A 19,934-nucleotide genomic window follows, 5' to 3' on the forward strand; every position below is an offset into this window, starting at 1 on the left:
ACAAGTCCATCCTAAAGGAAATCAGTCCTGCATATTCATTGGAAGGACTGATGCTGAAGCTGAAATTCCAATACTTTGGCGAAGAGCTGACTCATTTGAAAAGACCCTGATGCTGGAAAGATTGAAGGCAGTAGGAGAAGGGACGACAGAGGATGAGATGGTTAGATGGCGTTACCGACTCGATGGACATGAGTTTGAGTAAACTCTGGGAGCTGGTGACAGACACGGAGGCCTGGCGTGCTGCAGTCCATGCAATCGCAGAGTCGGACATGACTGAGCGACTGAACTGAACTGAATCTTGATGAGCTTTTTTGCTTCTTTTAATCTTGCCTCAGGTGATTTCTTGGCTGCTGTTCTCTTGATTTGCAACTGTTCAAATCTACCCTTTGCAACTCGTGGAAGGTCATAATGGCTGGAGTCTTGCCTACAAGAAATGGGGGACAGAAAGGCCTGGGAGAAAGCCCCACAGGGTCCCACTCAGTTTCAGTAACTTTAGATTTTGTGAAGATGTGTCTTGAAGACAAGTTCAACTAAGTCACGTGCACTACTTAAAAACTGGTACACACAATTTTGGGATCAACTCTATCTACTGTAATATACAAAGTAATATGTTAAAAAATACCAATGAGCGTATTTAATATAATAACACTGATGTTTGGTTTCACTGACTCCTGTTACTTCCAAGGTAATTCCGGATTCTACATGACTGATTACTACTGTTAACTTTGTCAATTTCCAACTATGTCTTCATATATATATATATACATATATATATATATATATATATATATATAAACTATTCCTGTCATTATCTTCAGTTTTCATATTCTTTTCTAAATCAGCAATGAAATGCAAAGTTACTGGTCTGTCTTTGAAGAATATTACATAAACAAAAACTTGTCTTCAAAGTTTTGCTTTTAAGATTATATAATTTAAAAGAGCATATAATTCTTATTTTTCTCTCCAAAATAGCTTCTTTTGTAACTGTATGCCTGGTGATTGAGAATGAGGAAATAAAAATCTCCCCATGTCTTTGATCTACCCTCATTATCACTATTTCTGCCAAGGATGTGTATTTAGTGTTCAAGAGACTTGGCATTATGTGCTCCAATTCCTTCAGTGTCCCCAGTTCAAGTGCTTGCCACTCCTTGATGAGAATTCTGGAACATAACATTTTAAGACATCCTTCATGACAACTTAAAATCTCTTACTACTTTGATCTAAATTTCGACTATTGGTTTCCTTAATGGATTGATTAAATATCTAGGAAGATGAATACAAAGAAGTTACTGTCTCTTTATTACTGACCTGGCCCATTTATAATTGAATTAACATTCAAAGTTCATTTTGATTGAAAACACAGAAACTGTATTTTCTTAGTATCAATACTACGATCAAGAAAAAAACCAAGGTCATAATAGGCTTTTCCTAGATTGTCATTAGGAGATTAATGTAGCTTAATCACACCCATTTTACTTTCTAGGCTAAGTAATATTAAATTGTGACTAATTCTTCTTTGAAACTTACAAGTACAATCTGCACATACATGATTTTGAGAATAATTTAATACGTTAACTTTGACATACAATTATATTCTAATGTCAGTTTTAAATGTAAAGAAACAGATCCTTAGGAGACCAAAATAACCCACAGGCCATGAGATTGGTTTTTTGTTTTTCCTTGTTTCAACAGATGTGCACCACAATGGTTCCACATGTAAGGCAAATGCCGTGAATATGAAAGCTATAGTTTACCACACATCTAGAACCCAGGGGAGGTGAATTAGACGGAAGTGGTAGTCATTCTAATTAAGCAATCAGGAAACATCATGACAAGTTGGTTTGCAGCATCAAAACTGTCCATTTAAGTGTCTTTTTTCTTAATGATCAGAGGTCCCACGTTGTCTCCAGTTTCTTCATTGTGTTTTGTGTGAGATCCATCACAGAGTGGGAACTAGGAAGAGAAAGAATGTGAAATGTCCAACTGCAAAATCAGTATTATGTTTGGCAGAGTAGCATGACACTTAATTCACATATATAACATGATAACTCAGTAGATTTTTCTTGGCTACCTTAGAGATGGTTTTCTTTTTTTTTTTTTTTTCCTCGGCTACGCGGGTTTCCCCCACTCGCTCCTCTCTAGCCTCCCCTTACACGTTCCCGCCCCGAAGCCCGCTGGGAATTGGAGTCCGGGAGGCCCCGGACTACATCTCCCAATCAGAGTTGGTTTTCTGAATGAGCATATATAAAGTGTACACACTAAGGAGGAGGAAGAAATTGACTTGTGGATAAAACACAGATCATTAACTGCATTTCCATTTGTGATATCTGCTTATGGATGTGAAAAACCTTCTTTATGTTTATGTACTAGTCATATTTCCTTTCTAGTGAATTGTATCCCTGACCTATCTACTGGAAAGAGTCTAAGTTTATAATTTGTTCAAAATCAATCTGTTGATTATCCTTGCTAATCAACTTTATAGCAATTTTTCACCCCAACCCTTTTTATTTTATTTGTTCATATCCTTAATTTCTCTTTCATACAAATAAGCCAGTATTTCCCTTGTTAACATCCATCATGGAGACTTCTTTCTCCTGGAGATGTGATAAATTTCCATTTGTTTTCAAGATCTCACATTTCAGATAAAACAGACATTTTGGTGTCCAGTGGAAGGAAAGGGGACAAAACTAAATATTTAACACAGTGTTTCCCAAAGTGAGCTCTGCAAACTAAGAAGTCCTGCAAAATACTCTGATTTGGTTTCATTTCATATACAAAAAACGTATACAGTTCTCCTGGTTAACAACATGTATTATTATTTTAAAGAGGATCTACTATTAAAAACACACACACATGGGGTGGGAGTTGGGAGGGGTGGTTCAGGAGGGAAAGGACACATGTATACCTGTGGCTGATTCATGTTGACGTATGGCAGAACCAACACAATACTGTAAAGCAATTATTCTCCAATAAAAACACACACAGATACACACACAATTTTAACCTCAAATTTCCCAGGCTGACTGGATTTACAAACACTTCTTTGATGTCCATTATCTTCATGTTCTGTGGACTGCAATTTGCAAAATGCTGTTCTAATAACAGCACTTAAGAACCTGTTGCTTCCGTATTATTAGAAGTGGTTGCCTCCCAAATTGTTATATCTTTATTTAAAATTTTATCAAAACTAAGTCTACATATAAAGTGCTTATTTATAGGTTCCACACTATCACAGTCATCAGCCTACTTCGAGATAATGACTGTGTTTAAAATTGCTTCAGTATTAGGTAGGGCTGGTTTTCCTTCACATTTCTTCTTTGTTAAAATTTCCGATTTATCGTTTACCTATTTATTCTTCCAAATAAACTTGAGAGTTTTTCAGCCAAGTCCTATTTCTCTTCTGTTCTTCATCCTTAGGTCTCATGCATTTTTCTGATATGAACATTTCTGCTTTATATGTTTTACAGGTATTAAGTATATATTTTCATATCTGACTATTCTTGATATATATCACATATATATAAATATATATTTGTGTGTGTGTGCCTGTATATCACCTGTTTTTTGCAAGTATATCCTTTTTATTGTTAAATGATAAAAATAAGAACTCAACAATGTTTTTAGGTGTTTCTCAGGATTTTACAATTATCAGTAAATTATTTTCTTTCCTTCTATATTTTACCTTTTACTTTTATTTCATGTCAAATGATGATACCTAGAATCTTTGTTTTATTCTTTTTGTCTGGAACATACCTTCACTCTAGAATCTAGCTTCACTGTTTGGTATAAGGTACACTCTTCCACTGAAGGGGCCTATTTAGAAGAGTAAAATGCTAGGAGTCTTGGTCTGAAGAGTAAGATCACCTTATTACTCCACCAAGGAAGTATAATTTTCAGTACCTGAAACCAGACAATGATGGTATATAATCTTTAACCTTGATGAAATGTGTCTAAGACTAAAATAATATTTAGTTGATATTAAAGAAATTCAATCTTAATTTTACTATCTGTATATAATTCTGAGGGGCAGTAAATTAGTTAAAAACTACCTTGAAAAAAACTCAAGGTATCATATTGTAAATTTCTAGATGTAAAATCTATCCTGGGGTAGCAATACAAATGTGATATATATGAAATTTAAATTGTTTCTGTCAATAAGATGTGGCACAGTATATTCATATTACAAACAAGTCCTTGCAGCAAAAAGATGAACTCAAGCTTTCAGGGTTTTCTTGCATGGATGACAAAACAGGCCATACAAAAATCAAATGGAAATGTATTCCACAGCAAAGAACAGCATTTCAAAGTGACATATATTTAATATACAAACACAGGTGATTTTACAGTGAGAAAAAAGGTTTGCATTGTAAAAAAAAAAAAAAAAAAAAACCTCCATTTTCATAAATAGGGATTGAAATATACACACTACTGTATATAAAATAGGTTAACTACTCGGTTAATTTATACAGGCAAAGAAACTAGAGTGGATATACATATATGTATAACTGATTCACTTTGCTGTAAACTAAGACAACATTGTAAATCAATTATACTTCCCACCCCTCCTCCAAAGGGCTTCCCTTGTGGCTCAGCTGGTAAAGAATCCACCTGCAATGCAAGAGACCTGGGTTTGATCCCTAAGTTGGGAAGATCCCCTGGAGAAGGGAATAGCTACTCACTACAGTATTCTGGCCTGGAGAATTCCATGGACTGTATAGTCCATGGGGTCACAGAGTCAGACACGACTGAGTGACTTTCACTTATGTTTCTCCTCCAGAAAAAAGGAGTGAATAAGTAGATCATGGCTATTTCTTAATTAACTGTTATGCTTTTTTTTAAAAAAGTATATAAAGCTTTGAATTCCTTTAAAATGTAAACTCAGGATTCAAAATCATTCTGTTCAGAGGCCAATACATCTTTTAATAGTACTTCCTATATTACCTAATATTAGAATAATTTCCCAAACTTCATGTGAAGATTAGGCATTCTGTATTTATCTATTAGAGATTTCTTATTTTAAGATGATGAAAAGATTCAACTTTTTCTTTTCCAACAAACAACAAAGAGCCAAAATGAGTTATTTCAAGAAAGGATTAGAAATTTCATAATATGCTATATGTATTAATGAAATATATTTATTAAAATTAACTCATATTTCTAAATACAGTATAAACTAAAGAATGGTAATTATTGGCACAAAAATTCAAGTGGCAAATTATCTGACAATATTTATGTTTTTCAGAAAGTGTCTTGTTTCATTTTTTACCTTTCTGTGCAGGAGAAAGAAAACATGTGGTGGATATATACTTTTGAGCATAATCTAGAAAGTACAGCAGTTTTGTATTAAATTATAATATAATGAAAACATGAATTTTATTAGCCCTCTTTCATTTAAAATTTTAAATGTGTTAAAAATGTCAAGCAAAGAGCTGAAATTAAAAAAAAAAAAAGGTATATTTAATTCAGTTCATGTAGTATTAATACTTAAAAGAATCAGAAAATTGATAAGGAGAAAACATTTAGCTCACAGATGATTCTAAATTTGTTCTAAGATGTCACTGTTTGTTTATTAACAAATCCTGGAGAAAACTTTGAGAATTAAATTGGCTGCATTCTCTGTATGTCCAGAAAATATCCTATCATTTGTTAACCCAATTAGAAAATTACAAATCCCAAACAGCTTTACAACTAGAGATACAGGGTGTGGAGAAGAGATGGGAATAAATGTTTAGGGGAAAAAATCCTAGAAATCCTTGTTCTCCTCTTGGAAAGTTAGCAAACTTGGCAGGATGTTCATAAGAAAACACAAAATGTGTTTCTTCTTAATGGTTGATTCCCACATCCCAAATTAAGCTGTTTCTGTTTTTAGGGAGATTCAACATGGAGATAAATAAATACTCCTTGAATTATCTACTCTAGTTGCAAAAATTAAAAAAAAAAAAAATTGAATCTTCCTTCTCTAAACTTTGTATTTTTAATTAGAGTTTGGATTATAATTTCCAAGGAGGCTGCCTGGGGCAATCTGGCTCATTACCATAAATTGTTCTGAGGAATGAACTTGCTTTGGTTGAGAAAAAATAAAAGCAATGAGATCTTTGAGACTACAACAGAGAATATGACATTTTATACCATTCTTATATACTTAACTTGAGCAATGTTAAGCATAAGATAGTAGATATAATAGGAAAATACATAAGAAAAAATTAAGACTTTACAAGACTGTCTTCATATGGATTGGGCAAGCAATGTAACCAATGTTTAGACTATTGTGTCTGTGAGGAAAGGGAGTCAGTGCAACACACCTCTAACCATTAATGGGATGGAGACTTTCCATAATCACACCCCAGGCCCTCAAAACAAAAACAAACCCACCACTAACAAAAAACCCCAACTCAAATTCTGAAGTTGTAAAGGAAAGAAAATGATTCTCCAGTTACATTTCAATTTCAGTTGAGCTCCTGATATGAACTGGCTCATCTTTCCTCTTATTTCTTAGTCTGCTTTCTCCTTCGGTCCTTGTTCAAACTTTCTCCTGGCTACCTAATGGTCACCACATAACTCAGTAAATGATGTAACCTACTTGAGGTGCGTAAGGGCTCCCTAGTGGCTCAGAGGTTAAAGCGTCTGCCTGGAATGCGGGAGACCCGGGTTCGATCCCTGGGTCAGGGAAGATCCCCTGGAGAAGGAAATGGCACCCCACTCCAGTGCTCTTGCCTGGAGAATCCCATGGAGGGAAGAGCCTTGTAGGCTACAGTCCATGGGGTCACAAAGAGTCGGACACGACTGAGCGACTTCACTTTACTTTCAGTGGGTGGGAATCTAGTAAGACTGCTGAACACTGTTCCTTTGATATCAAGGTTCCCTCACCTTGTTTCGAAAGACTATTTCTTGTTAAGGGCGAATCTCAAATCATTGCTTGTACTTTTGTTTCCTTCCAGTCTCTTACCACTGTCTCAGATGGGATTTCTCCCTGTAGTTGTTTTAAAATCATTTCCTTTGTATTGGCTCCTTTTTCTCTCACTTTACTTAGGGATAGCCCTTTTGTGAAATACTATGAAACAGGCCAGTTTCTGAAGGGCAGAGGCCACACCAGGGGGTCGGGGTGTGGGTGGGAAGAGAGGAGGAATGAAGCATGTTAAAAGCATGTAATTTCTGAACATGACTAAGAGATCTGATTCATTAGGTCTGAGAAAACTGCTCAAAATGTTAGAAACACACAACAGGTTACTAGTGACTGTACCTTAAGAATGAATTAGAGGGGAGATGGACAAATTAAGAGTATGGGATTAACAGATACAAACTACCACACATAAAAAATAGATGAGCAACATGGATTTACTATATAGCACAGAGAATTATATCCAATATCTTGTAATAACCTATAATGGAATATAATCAGCAAAAAAAAAAAGAAAAAAAAACCCAAAACTGAATCACTACACTGTACACCTGAAACTTACACGATATTTTTTTTAACTTTTTATTTTGTATTGGGGTGTAGCTGATTAACAAGCAATGTTGTGATAGTTTCAGGTGAACAGCAAAGGGACCCAGCCAAACATACACACTGAAACTTAAACAATATTGTAAATTAACTATACTTTGATAAAAAAAGAATGAATTAAAATTGAATTAGTTTATATCACATGAAACTTTTTTTTTTGGATAGGAGCTTAAATTTTGTCATATTATTAATATTATAAAAACTCATTTATATGAAGAAAAACTACTGAATAAAAACTCAATATAGCCATCTAATCAAAGTTATCAGTTATAGGCCTTCTGTGCATAGACATGTAAATATATGACTTGGCACCTGTGTGACAACCTTAAAGAACCTCAGGAATGTGCGGAGTTTTCAAAAATTTCTGGAGAACAAGCACATCCACTAATTTGAAAAGCATTCAAAGTGATCTCTGAATCCACTCATGGGGGAATAAAAAGTGCCCAAGCTTCAGTGAAAATTCAGAACAGACAAATCATAGATGCAAAAAGGATTAATAATGACATAAAAGACAAGCTTACAAAGACAAAAGACATTGAGAAAACTGAAACATTTAAACCATTAGCTTGTGTCCATTTGTGATTTTTCCTGAAATATTTGAGATCTTAGTTTGTAAAAGCCCATATTTGCTTTATTGACCCTTTGTTGCTGTTGTTCGGTTGCTTAGTCATGTCCGACTATTTGTGACCCCATGGACTGCAGCATGCCAGGCTCCTGTCCTTTACCACCTCCTGGAGTTTGCTCAAGTTCATGTCCATTGAGTTGGTGATACTATCTAACCATCTGATCCTATGCCACACCTTTTTCCTTTTGCCTTCAGTCTTTCCCAGTATCAGGGTTAATTTCAATGAGTTGTGTCTTTGTATAACATGGCCAAAGTATTGCAGCTTCAGTTTCAGCATCCATCTTTCAAATGAATCTTTAGGGTTGATTTCCTTTAGGATCAACTGGTTAGATCTCCTTGCAGTCCAAACACCCAACCAAAGCAAACACTCTTTACCTAGCTTCACTCAAGCAGTCATTGTATTTTTCTTTCCATGCAGTGTCATATTTACACATTCATACTATAATCAACTTGGACACAGCTCCTGTTCTAATTATTCTGTTCAAATGATGCCAAAAGGTCAATTGCCTAATTGCTTAACCCCATAGTCTTAGTTTAATAGTCTCTTCACCTCCTTGTCTTTTGCACACACTGATGTTCATAACAAAATCTTCTTTGAAACTTTTCCCTTTTTCATTCTGAAGGCATGATATTATTAGTTTTCATTTAACTCTGGTGTCCATTTCATCTCCTTTTTTTGACTCTTTTTCCTTGTTAGAAGACACAGAAAATTCTCCAAAGATTTCTTACTTAGCCCTTCCTTGATTGTTATCTGTACCAAGGATCTGCTGCATTCCTACACTTGGCTCACAGTTCTGCTGATTGCTATCTCCAACCCTGATGTCTCAACTTTAGTCCCACACTTCAGACTGCTGTGTTTCTATTCAAAATGTTACCTCAATGTCACTCTTTGAAATTGCACTTATCATTGGTGTCCTGAAAAATCAGCCATTCACTCCGAATTCCTTATTTCCATTGATCGCACCATCTGGTCTAACCCTACGATCCTATCTTAAGCAAGACACTTCAGTGAGCTTCAGTTTTCCTCCCTCAGTCTTCCACACAAATCATTCACAGCTAATCCTTCCTTCACTGGCTAATCCTTCCTTCAAAATGTTTCATATATCTGTTCGTTTTTCTTCATTCCCCACAGTGAGCACTCTGGTTTAAGTATAACTTTATGTCTGAACTCCCTGACAGGGAGCTCCCCCATGTCAGGAGGCAAACTCCTTTCGAAGGTGAAACAGGAGGGAAAGGCGCAGGGCACAATCTTTAAAAGAATGATGTAGCCTAAGGACACGACATAAACTGATTAGAACCAAACAGGTCCAAGACGGCAAACAAGTCGACTTCCACTAGAACTTAAGCCTCCATATAAGATCATTGGAATACTGGGCTCTAGTCCCTACCACATGGGCTACAGTCCCAAGCAGGGTTCTGGCTGGGTTCGAGACCCTGCACACAGGTTCAACTCCCAGTTTGAGGTGAACTGTTTCCTTGGTACTTAAGATTTTTGATTCAGACTTATTCTTTTGAAGAAGCAGGTACAAGGATCAGACTAGAGTCTTCATTGATTCATCTTCCCAGGGGGCAATTGAATTCCTATGGATATCACTATGTCTTTCCAGAAAATTCGAGCCCACAGTGTAACAAGCTCTTTCATTTAAAGCACTCATAGTGCACCAACTGTACATATTTATGACACCTGCTGTTTCACTATTTCAAGTGTTCTCATGTATGTATCTAGTAATAGAAGCTAAATGAACTATTTTAGATCACTGACTAAAGAATCAATACAACTCTGGACTTAGAAATTCCTTAATTTCTAAAGATATTACTTTTTGTATCTTGGTGAGCAACTAGAGAATGAGACCTATTATAGGTGTTAATTAAAAAAAAAAAAACAAATCTAGACTATAGAATATTATTGAGAATTATTTTCTAGCAACCTCAAGAGTACGTATAAACAATCCCACACTCCAAATGAACAGTGCTCTTGTGAAGGAACAATTTGTTGTAATGGGACTATTAATTTTTGGTTCATATTCCTTATGTTCATCAAGCAGTTTTCAAACAGAATGACATAATCTAAGTGGTGTGTCACCACTGGATTATACAACATCAACTGCAACCAGAGAAAGGGGTAAGTAGAATATGCTTTCCAGTACCTGGTATGTGACTTTTTCCTTATCTGCAATATGTAATTTGTGATAATGGCTTTCCACTGTGGGACGAGGTCCCTATACAACATGGTTTCAGAAGTAGATACAACATGGTTTCAGAAGTAGATACATCGTTTTTATTGTCTATGTTCTTAGGCCTCATAGTATCAAACCTATTTTATTTAAATGCTAAATAGTGGCAGTACACACAGTATGCCATCATATTTCTCTAAATATACCAGAAATTCTGAAGTCATTCAATGTATGAAGCTTTTCAAGATGACCTTAGAAGAACATTTTACCATCTTTAGATCACTAGCTGTCATCATTATCTAGAAGCTGCAGGTATCACAGAGATACTTCCAAATGGAACTTGATAAAATGCAATTCTCACAAAAGAAAAAAAGATACAAAAAAATCTTGTGTTAGATATTTAAATATAGGAGTTGCAGCTTAAAGAAAGCTTAGGATATAGGGTCAGTACATATGTACTAGGTAAGAAATCTTCAGGGGCAATTTTCTAATAGTTTCTCTTGATATTTCTTTCTTTTTTTTTAAACTAGCATTTAATTTTTATTTATTAAAAAAAAACTTATTTTCTATTGAGGTATAAAGTAAAGACTCAGTCATGTCTGACTCTTTGCGACCCCATGGACTGTATAGTCCATGGAATTCTCCAGGCCAGAACACTGGAGTGGGTAGTAGCCTTCTCCAGGGGACCTTCCCAACCTAAGGATTAAACCCAGGTCTCCTGCATTGTAGGCAGATTCTTTACCAGCTGAGCCACAAGAGAAGCTCAAGAATACTGGAATGGGTAGCCTATCCCTTCTCCAGGGGATCTTTCTGACCCAGGAATTGAATCCAGGTCTCCTATGCTGCAGGAGGATTCTTCACCAACAGAGCTACTAGCTAATTAACAAACAATGTCGTGATAGTTTCAGATGAATCTCTAGATATTTCCAAAACTTATCCTAGAATCCAGGAGCTTGAAATCCCAAGAGGAGAGAGAGAGGAAAAAAAAAAGACCTATTTCTCTTTGTATTTATTTATTAGTTTATTTAATTTTTTGTTTCTCTTTTTATTTAGGCTGCATACTCCTTTTCCTGGGATAGTGGACACTAAGACACACTTGGGGAGGAAATTCTAAACATAAGCAAAGGAATTTTTCCTTCTTCTTTGGCAAAGAATATGGTTACAATCACCTAACTCAACAAGGGTGTGATGTAACTTTACTGCATGTTGGTTATACATTTCAGTAAATATATTCCTGAAGAGTACACAGAAAATAGAGAAAACAGAGATTCCATTAAAAAGAGAAAGAAAAGAAGAAGGGATGGTGGTGCTGGTGGTGTAGTTGCTAAGTTGTGTCTGATTCTTGAGACCCTATGGACTGCAGCCCACCAGACTCCTCCGTCCATGGGACTTTTCAGGCAAAAATACTGGAATGGGTTGCCATTTCATTCTCCAAGGGATCATCCCGATCCAAGGACTCCAGGTCTCCTGCATTTCAGGTGGATTCTTTACCGATTGAGACACCAGGGAAGCCCAAAGAACAGATCTTAACAATTCATGGTGATGCCAGCTTGACAGAATAGTTTAAAAAGAAATGTTACATTAAAAATGACATTGACATAAAGGACTTGTTTCTCTTACCTTTTTGGACCTCCAACAACGGCAGTACACAGCTTTATCTCCCAAATCCTCCATATCAAAAGCATGTACTACCTTGGGGTTATCTTTCTGGATGTGAGGGTTTACCATAGATTTGTTGCGATGATCTTTAACATAAAATCTTTTGTAAGCTAGATAACCAATTGCAGCTGTTCCAGCAGCAATGGTAACAGCTGCGATCCATTCAACTAGAATAGGGAAGGAAAACAGGAATAATTATCAAAACCAAAATGCATACTAATAATCTAACAAGAACATTCAGGAAATCCAAGTTTTGAGTATTAAGTATCCCAACAGTCAAAGGTTTTTAATGTTAATAAAATGATCAAAACACACTGGTGTAGTGGTCCCTTGTTAAAACTTTCCCCAGCCCTTATGGAGGCAATTGTATATTTTCTACTGAGTGATGTTAGCTAAAGTAAGATAGAAGAGAAACTTAAAAATTATTTCATGGTTGGAGAAGGAAAAACAAGGCTTAGTAATCATTTAAAAGTGTTCATAAACAGATTTAAAGTAACCTGTGAGCCTGCACATTGCTTAAAAAAAAAGCAAAAAAACCTGATACATAACAAAATTCAGATTACAAATAAGGCCATAAAAATTCAGATTACAAACAAGAACCCCTTATCCCTCTTACTATCAGGAGGTGCTTATGTTAACAAAATGACTCATCAGAGTTCATTTAAATAGGTCCTATAGTCATTTAAAAAGGAATAACTTCAAAGAGAAATGCTATCCAAAGAAAAAGCAAGAAAGGACAAAATTAAACCAAGCCTTAATATTAAACATTCAAAGGAATATATCCAGCAGTATTCTGGTCTTCAAGTCATGCAAATTTTTTTTGTTTTTTAATTTCAAAGTGTCTCATTAAAATAAAAACCAGAATATACTAATTTCATAGAAAATATAATTAATATAATTAGTTAGATTCTCCTTTAATAAATTCTAAATTTCCATGATCCAGTAGTGGATGATCTGAATTCTCTACAAATTCATTTTAAATTTAATGACTGTTTGTATGGCTGAGTCCCTTCACTATTCACCTGAAACTATCACAATATTGTTAATAGACTAAACCTCAATACAAAATGTTTTCAGTGTTAAAAAAAAAAAAAATTAAAAAAAAATGACATTTTCCTGCCCAATTATTTGCTTGACTAATAGGCCATCTATTTATTCTTTTTTAAAGTAGCTTTTCAAGGATCCTTTGGAAATCCAAGCACTTAACAACTACCCCAGTTCCAGAGAATTGTGGAGAGAAGAGGGTGCTGCATAGTCTGGTTAGCCTCAGCCTCAGAGGAGAGTTGTCTAGTCCCAGCATGGAGTGGACTGCAGGAAAAAGTTGAACAGGGGTCAGGATAAACACACTGGACTGCGTCCCAGCATTTCCTGAGTCAGATCTTCTCAGTGTTTGAAATAAGTTCCCAGACTATCAAATAAAGCCCTAGAGAGATAAGTACAAAAAACACATTCCAAAGCCAAATAAAAACATAAAATGAATAATTAACTGTATGGCTTACTTGCACTACTGAGTCAAATTTCTTATTGTACTAATGTGAGTAATCACTGAATCTAATTGTATCTTATATAAAATTGGAGCTCATTCTTACAAAACTTCTAATGGAAGGAAATAACCATTCTCCCACTTAGTTCCTTTTATCTTAGTCTTCTCTTCTAGCTTGTTTAATAATTTAGTTTTTATCAAGTGTTTCTAATTAGCATGTTCCTTGGCTCCTGTTTTCAACCACAGTATTTTTATCTGCGAAAAAATTTAGTTTGTTTTTCTGGCAACGTAACCCTTCTATTCCTCCCTGCTATAATCCCCTAAAACAAACATTAACTTTATGCCCTTCCCATGTGCTGCATGACTGCAAAAAGTTAATAAGTCATTTGACAGCTTCAAACCTTTGGCCTCATTGAAAGATATTTTCAGCTACACACCTTGTATAGATTTGTCTTGAATGCTATATTTCATTAATCAAAAATTGTTAAAAAATTTCTTTATTACAAACGTTTTTTTTTTTCCCCTCAGTGATAAAGGATATATATTTTTTGTTTTTGGTTCCACTGTGCATCTTATGGTATCTTAATTCCCTGACCAGGGATTGAACCCAGGCCCATGGCAATAAAGGCATGGACTCCTAACCTCTGGATTGCCGGAGAGTTCCCTGCCTTGAATTTTACCTGCTTCATAGTATCATTCTGTGGCAACTCCAAGCAGGGCTGACACTAGCTCTGATTTCTAGTTTGATTCAAGATCTTCCTTTCTGATGCATTTTTTCAATCATGGAATTCCCTTAATAAAATGTCAGGAGGTATGGGAATCCACGTCTTAGCTAAGGGAAAGCCACTCTGAATAGCTAATTACCCATCACAAAATGGGCTAAAATAGAGCTTCGAAGGTATATATTCAATTATGTCTTCTGAATGCTGAATCCTTAGGGCAAACTTAAAAGTGGGAAACAGCCAAAAGACTGAAATAAAATAACTCCCTAAATGCTGTTGATCTTAGTTACTACTTACTTTGGAGGTGAAATTTGAAGTATTGCTAACATACTTGTTCTAATGGCACCTACATAATATATAAATGTCTGAGACTGAAAAACAACTACAATTGGCTAGGATTAATTTGTCTCAAAACATGTACTCTGTTAACCTAACCCAAGGAGGGTCACTTATGACAGTATATAAATTTCACGGCACCATATGTGTGCTAGGGAAATGGCTTTGCATTTGCTCCAATGAGTTTGATAGAATCATAGAGTTAGATAAGGTCTTAAGAAAACAACTTCCATCTCTCCCTCCTCTTCCCAAATTCTAATTCTCTAACCTCATTAGAGACAGATGTAAAAGTTCCCAGAATAAGAAAAATGTTGCTGTTTTATCATTTCATTACTGCAGCCTGAATCAGTCTTTCTGGCAAAAAGCTATGGATGCCATTGGCAACTCTAGGGAAAAGAGAGAAAAGGAAACTATACGGAGATAGATGAGAATAATGATGGATTCCAAAGTCAACAATTACAATGGACAAAGAATTGAAAACCGAAGACAGTAAACAGATAAAAGCAATAAGCAAAACCCAAGTAACATTTAGTTCTTGATAGTGTATACATCTATGAACAACAGACACAATCTCAGGGTAAACAAGGGATTTTATCAAGACCTAATTTCTAAAGATATTTCAGTTGGCACCTTTCAGACATTCTTTCAAAATTGGGGTCCAGAAATATCCTGAGCTTCATTTCTGCCTCTTCTAGTTATCCTTACTTCCCTTTTTTGTGCGCCTCTCTCAATGTAAGTAGTGCAATAGTTAGATCAAATCCTTCCTTTGCTTAACCATGCTTTCTATCTACACAATTATCACATATGCCAATATAGAAAATACAAAAAATACATTTTAAAATAATCCTTCTCTTTCTTACTCTTCCCTTGGCTTACATTCTTTGTATATAATCTTTGGTTTTCTTAGTATTAACTACAGATAGAGAAAACATCAACTTGTTCCCAAATCCCATACCCTCATTTATAACTCATTTCTTAACTTTTCTTTACTGTGGGAATCATTTGCTTTAACCCAAGACAGAAATCTCACCCTGCTTCTTTTCCTTTAGCCCCTTTTCGGCCCCAAACTGTTCTCTCCTAACCAGTGTCAACTGCCATGGAATCAGAATGTACCCTCCACCTCAGGAGAGGGGGAGGGGAGCTGTGCTTAAGTCTCTGCCTTTCTTGGGTCTCTCTCAGATCTGTAGGATATGCCTGGTAATGTTTTTCTTTCCAGGACCAGTGTACAGGCAGTGTCCAATGTTAGTTTAATAAAAAGATATAACAGATTTATAATTTGAATTTGCTACTCCATCTGTCCATCCTACTATCACATTGCTCTCATAAAAATGACTTCTCTTTGGCCTCGTCTTATCCTTCAGTATCAAAGTGTGGAATTCAAATACTTCCTGAGATTAAAAATAAAACTTCATTATGGAATGCTTCAGATCAACATAGAAAATAGTGTAATGAACTCCCACTTACCCTCACTCAGCTCCAACAAATATCAATTCTCTGCCAATCTTGTTTCATCGATAGCTCCCAAGTCCCTTCATTATTTATTGCTTATAACCTATAGGAGCTTCATTATATATTGCTTATAACCTATAGGAGCTATCTCCTTTATTTGCAGTATGATCTGCACATTCCTTCTCAGATAAAAAACAAATCCTTTAAATGACTCGATAAATCTATTGAACCCAAGCAGTATTTTTATATGTTGAGATTAAATGGAATGGAAAATTATAGTTAGTTTCAATAAAAGAGACAACAATATAACAGTCAGAGGATTAGTTTTGGTTACATGCATTGTAGTGGTGGTGGCTTCCCTGATGGTTCAGTCGGTAAAAAATCCCCCTGCAACATAGGAGACCAGGGTTGGAAAGATTCCCTGGAGAAGGAATTGGCAACCACTCCAGTATTCTTGCCTAGAAAATCCCATGGACAGAGGAGTCTGGAGGGCTACAGTCCATGGGATCCCAAAAAGTCAAACACCACTTGGTAACTAAACCACCACCTCCATTGTAGTGCTCAGGGTTTGGGTTACATAACAAAGCACCAGGCAGATAGCCTAACACCTATTTTAAAGTAGAAGGAAAGGGATTAAAGATGAGAGCAGATTCAATGAGTTTTAGAGATATAGAGGAGCAAGAAGTTTAGTAAACTTCCTAGAAGTCATCTATTGGGTATGAAGAAGAGTCATTTGAGAACGGGGACTCTGTAGCAGTGAAAGCTGCTTAATGTTTCTTATAGTTTCTAAAACTGCAATAAATATTTGGTGTCCTATAAAAAGGGGCTTTTCAGGTGGCACCAGTGATAAAGACTCTGCCTGCTAATGCAGGAGATGCAAGAGTTTCGGGTTCAATCCCTGGGTCAGGAAGATCTCCTGGAGTAGGAAATGGCAACCCACCCCAGTATTCTTGCCTGGAAAATTTCATGGACAGAGAAGTCTATCAAGCTATAGTCCATGGGGTCACAAAGAATTGGACATGGACACATACAAACACACACTCACAGACATTACATAAAAAGTTTGGTATAAGAATGTCAATTATACATCAGTAAAGAAAAAAAGTGGGTACCAAAAACCATGTCTCTGACTGGGATTGTTGGATTACAATTCCAATTACTCATCCTCATTGCCTCCATCAGATTCATGTCCTGACCTGATCTGCATTCATTTTATTTCTAGCCCAACCATTATTTTTTAAAATGTATTTTATTATTCTTATTGTAATTTATTTATTTAATTTTTGGGTGAGGCAAGTGGCATACAGGGTCTTAGTTCTCCGACCAAGGACGGATCCCAGGACCCCTGCATTGGAAGTGAGTGAGTGACATTTGCTCAGTCATGTCTGACTCTTCGCAACCCCACGGACTGTAGTCTGCCAGGCTCTTCTGTCCATGGAATTCTCCAGGCAAGAATATTGGAGTGGGTTTCCATTTTCTTCTCTAGGGGATCTTCCCGACCCAGGGATCAAACATGGGTCTCCTGCATTGCAGGCGGATTCTTTACCATCTGAGCCACCCTGGCAGCTTACTATTAAGAGACACTTCTAAGTATAAAGATAGGTCAACTTAAAAAGTATCAGCAGATACATGCTTGACTTTATCTTATATCTATAGACAATACATTAGAATATGTAATGAATCCACACACCTTTTCCAAAGGAATACCTGAAACAGAAGTAGCAATAAATCTGTAAATGACAATCATCAATCAGATGAAATAATTTAGATGAAGCTTTTTTCTAAGAGATTTGCTACTCCATCTGTCCCGAGTCCTAAACACCAGACCCTCAGGGAAGTCTCCCACCCATTATTTTTTTACCTGAATATAAACAAGAATTCTGCATGCATATACACACCCTTTTATTTTTAATTTAACATTTATTTATTTCGTGCTTTGTTGTTATGGTGGGTTTAGTTGCTAAGTCATGTCTGACTCTTTTGTGATCCCATGGACTGTAGCCCACCAGGCTCCTCTGTCCAGTGCCAAATACCATCCTATTCCCTTTATAACAATATAATATATACACAAACTATAAAGCATATATATAATTCACTTACTTAACTGAGAAATGCTAAAGCTGAAACTCCAGTACTTTGGCCACCTCATGCGAAGAGTTGACTCATTGGAAAAGACTCTGATGCTGGGAGGGATTGGGGGCAGGAGGAGAAGGGGACGACAGAGGATGAGATGGCTGGATGGCATCACTGACTCGATGGATGTGAGTCTCAGTGAACTCCGGGAGTTGGTGATGGACAGGGAGGCCTGGCGTGCTGCGATTCATGGGGTCGCAGAGTTGGACATGACTGAGCGACTGATCTGATCTGATCTGAACTGAGAAATGACATGATCATCCTCCCCCAAATCAAAAAATTTAAGCTGATTTTCAATCTATAGCAATGAACAGGTTTGGTTTAAAAACAGAGTAGGAGAATTTGAGATCTAAATGGATCTGTCCCTTGCCACACCACAGTATTTGTGAAAGAAGGCACAGTATTTGTGAAAGTAGAGGTGATTTACAAAGGCTTTGGTCCTCACAACAATCCTTATGCTTTTAGGTGAAATAAAAACTTTCAAAACTTGAAAATAAGTTGTGCAAATAACCAGCTCTTATATACTGCATTAGTAACTTAAAAATGTCATGTGTTATCACTCTCATTCAGTTAGGTAACTTTTGGCTACAAGTGAATTCTCCAATTTATAGAATCTATTACAAAATTAGGGCACAAGTTACCAGGGATCTGTTACAGAACCTGGCACTACATGAATCAATAAGGCTATTTTAAATTAACTTCTGGACAATCTCTTTACCTAACTACTTTTACAGGGAACCAAACCTTGAGGTGTGGTGTTTTATATCTGGGCAAAGATCACTTCTATCACGCAGCGGGTATACATTATTATACTGACAATTATACTACCACTAAGAGTTGCTATAAAGTGAAGCTCCATATTAATTGACTTCTAGAAAGTCCCTTAATTTTAATCGGACCTTCTGTGAAGTAACATTTCAGAAAGCTAGGTACCAGCACTAGGGAAGCAAGGCTGAGAAACGTGAAGGCTCAACGAACTGTTTTCAATCCTCTCTCCTGGACTACCGCCACCGAGCGCCAGATGCCAGAGGCGTAATTGAAAAAAAAAGAAAAAAAAAAAAACAAACCCCAAACTGGTAAAACTGAAGACCTCGGATTGGGTTTCTTCCTTTTAAAAAAAATGTGCAAAACTAAGATGTGATTAGTCATGCATCGCTTGAGAGCTGCAGGAAATCCACGTTTTCGCTCCACGGTGATTTAAACCTTGAGAAGGGGGAAGGGTTTTTTGGTTTGTTTTTTTTGCTTTTGTTTTCACCTTTCCTTTTTCCCCAAGCCCTGTGACCTAACAGGAGTTTCAGGGGAGAACAAGAAAAGCTAGCAGCGTAGTGGGATCATTAGGATTTAGGGTTTAGCTAGCTAGGGGAAACGAGGTCTAGACCTGGGTAGATACCTGCACGGCTCCCACGGCACGCATGGCTCCCACGGCACGCATGGCTCCCACGGCACTCATGCCCCGCGATCGTAGCCTGATCTCACCCCCTTGCCCCATGCGGCCCGGGGAGCCTGCAGGCCCGCGGAGCTTTTGCCCTTCTGTATTTCAAGGTTACAGGACTGGCGGGAACGCACGGCAGCTGTATCAGTCCAAGGAGGTGCTGAGTAAGCTGCAACCAGTGCGCAGGCCGCCAGCGGCACCCACTCCCATGCCCCACTTCACCTCGTACGCTGGAAGTCATACTCATGGCGCCGATGCTTGCAAGGGTGTGCACAGGACAGTGAGCACAAACCGGCTCGCGCGGACAGCAGGAGTCAAGGTGCGACAGGCGTCCGTCCTAAGGGCACTGACTCCAGGCAGCTACCGCGCAGGCGCCGCGACTGTCCGTCAGCACGTGTGTATTAAGCACCCGGGCTG

General features: G+C 37.0%; 1 protein-coding gene across 5 annotated transcripts; it reads right to left on the minus strand.

The window, feature by feature from the left end:
* Positions 1–1,547: 1,547 nt before the first annotated feature.
* Positions 1,548–19,934, minus strand: CISD1 (CDGSH iron sulfur domain 1). Of its 5 annotated transcripts, none has more exons than XM_061402653.1 (4): positions 15,534–15,632; positions 13,176–13,270; positions 11,924–12,129; positions 1,548–1,953 (listed from the first exon to the last, which is right to left on the minus strand). In XM_061402653.1, the coding sequence occupies exons 2-4, from the start codon at positions 13,213–13,215 to the stop codon at positions 1,864–1,866; spliced, it is 336 nt and encodes a 111-aa protein (XP_061258637.1). In that variant the 5' UTR covers positions 13,216–13,270; positions 15,534–15,632; the 3' UTR covers positions 1,548–1,863. The 5 variants fall into 5 exon arrangements, with proteins under 5 accessions (XP_061258637.1, XP_061258638.1, XP_061258639.1 ...); XM_061402654.1 differs by having other exon boundaries at positions 13,176–13,385; positions 15,534–15,623; XM_061402655.1 differs by lacking the exon at positions 15,534–15,632 and adding an exon at positions 15,459–15,477.

Source organism: Bos javanicus, chromosome 26 (genome assembly GCF_032452875.1).
Source record: "Bos javanicus breed banteng chromosome 26, ARS-OSU_banteng_1.0, whole genome shotgun sequence".
Lineage (NCBI taxonomy): Eukaryota > Metazoa > Chordata > Mammalia > Artiodactyla > Bovidae > Bos > Bos javanicus.

What these genes read in the sequence shown, in the direction of transcription:
- CISD1 (XM_061402652.1), bottom strand. An exon ending in CACAATTCTCTGGAACTGGG is followed by an intron (nt 12,130 to 13,175) that starts GTAGTTGTTAAG and finishes TCCCTATTCTAG; the next exon opens with TTGAATGGATCGCAGCTGTT. An exon ending in GTTGTTGGAGGTCCAAAAAG is followed by an intron (nt 1,954 to 11,923) that starts GTAAGAGAAACA and finishes TTCTCTTCCTAG; the next exon opens with TTCCCACTCTGTGATGGATC.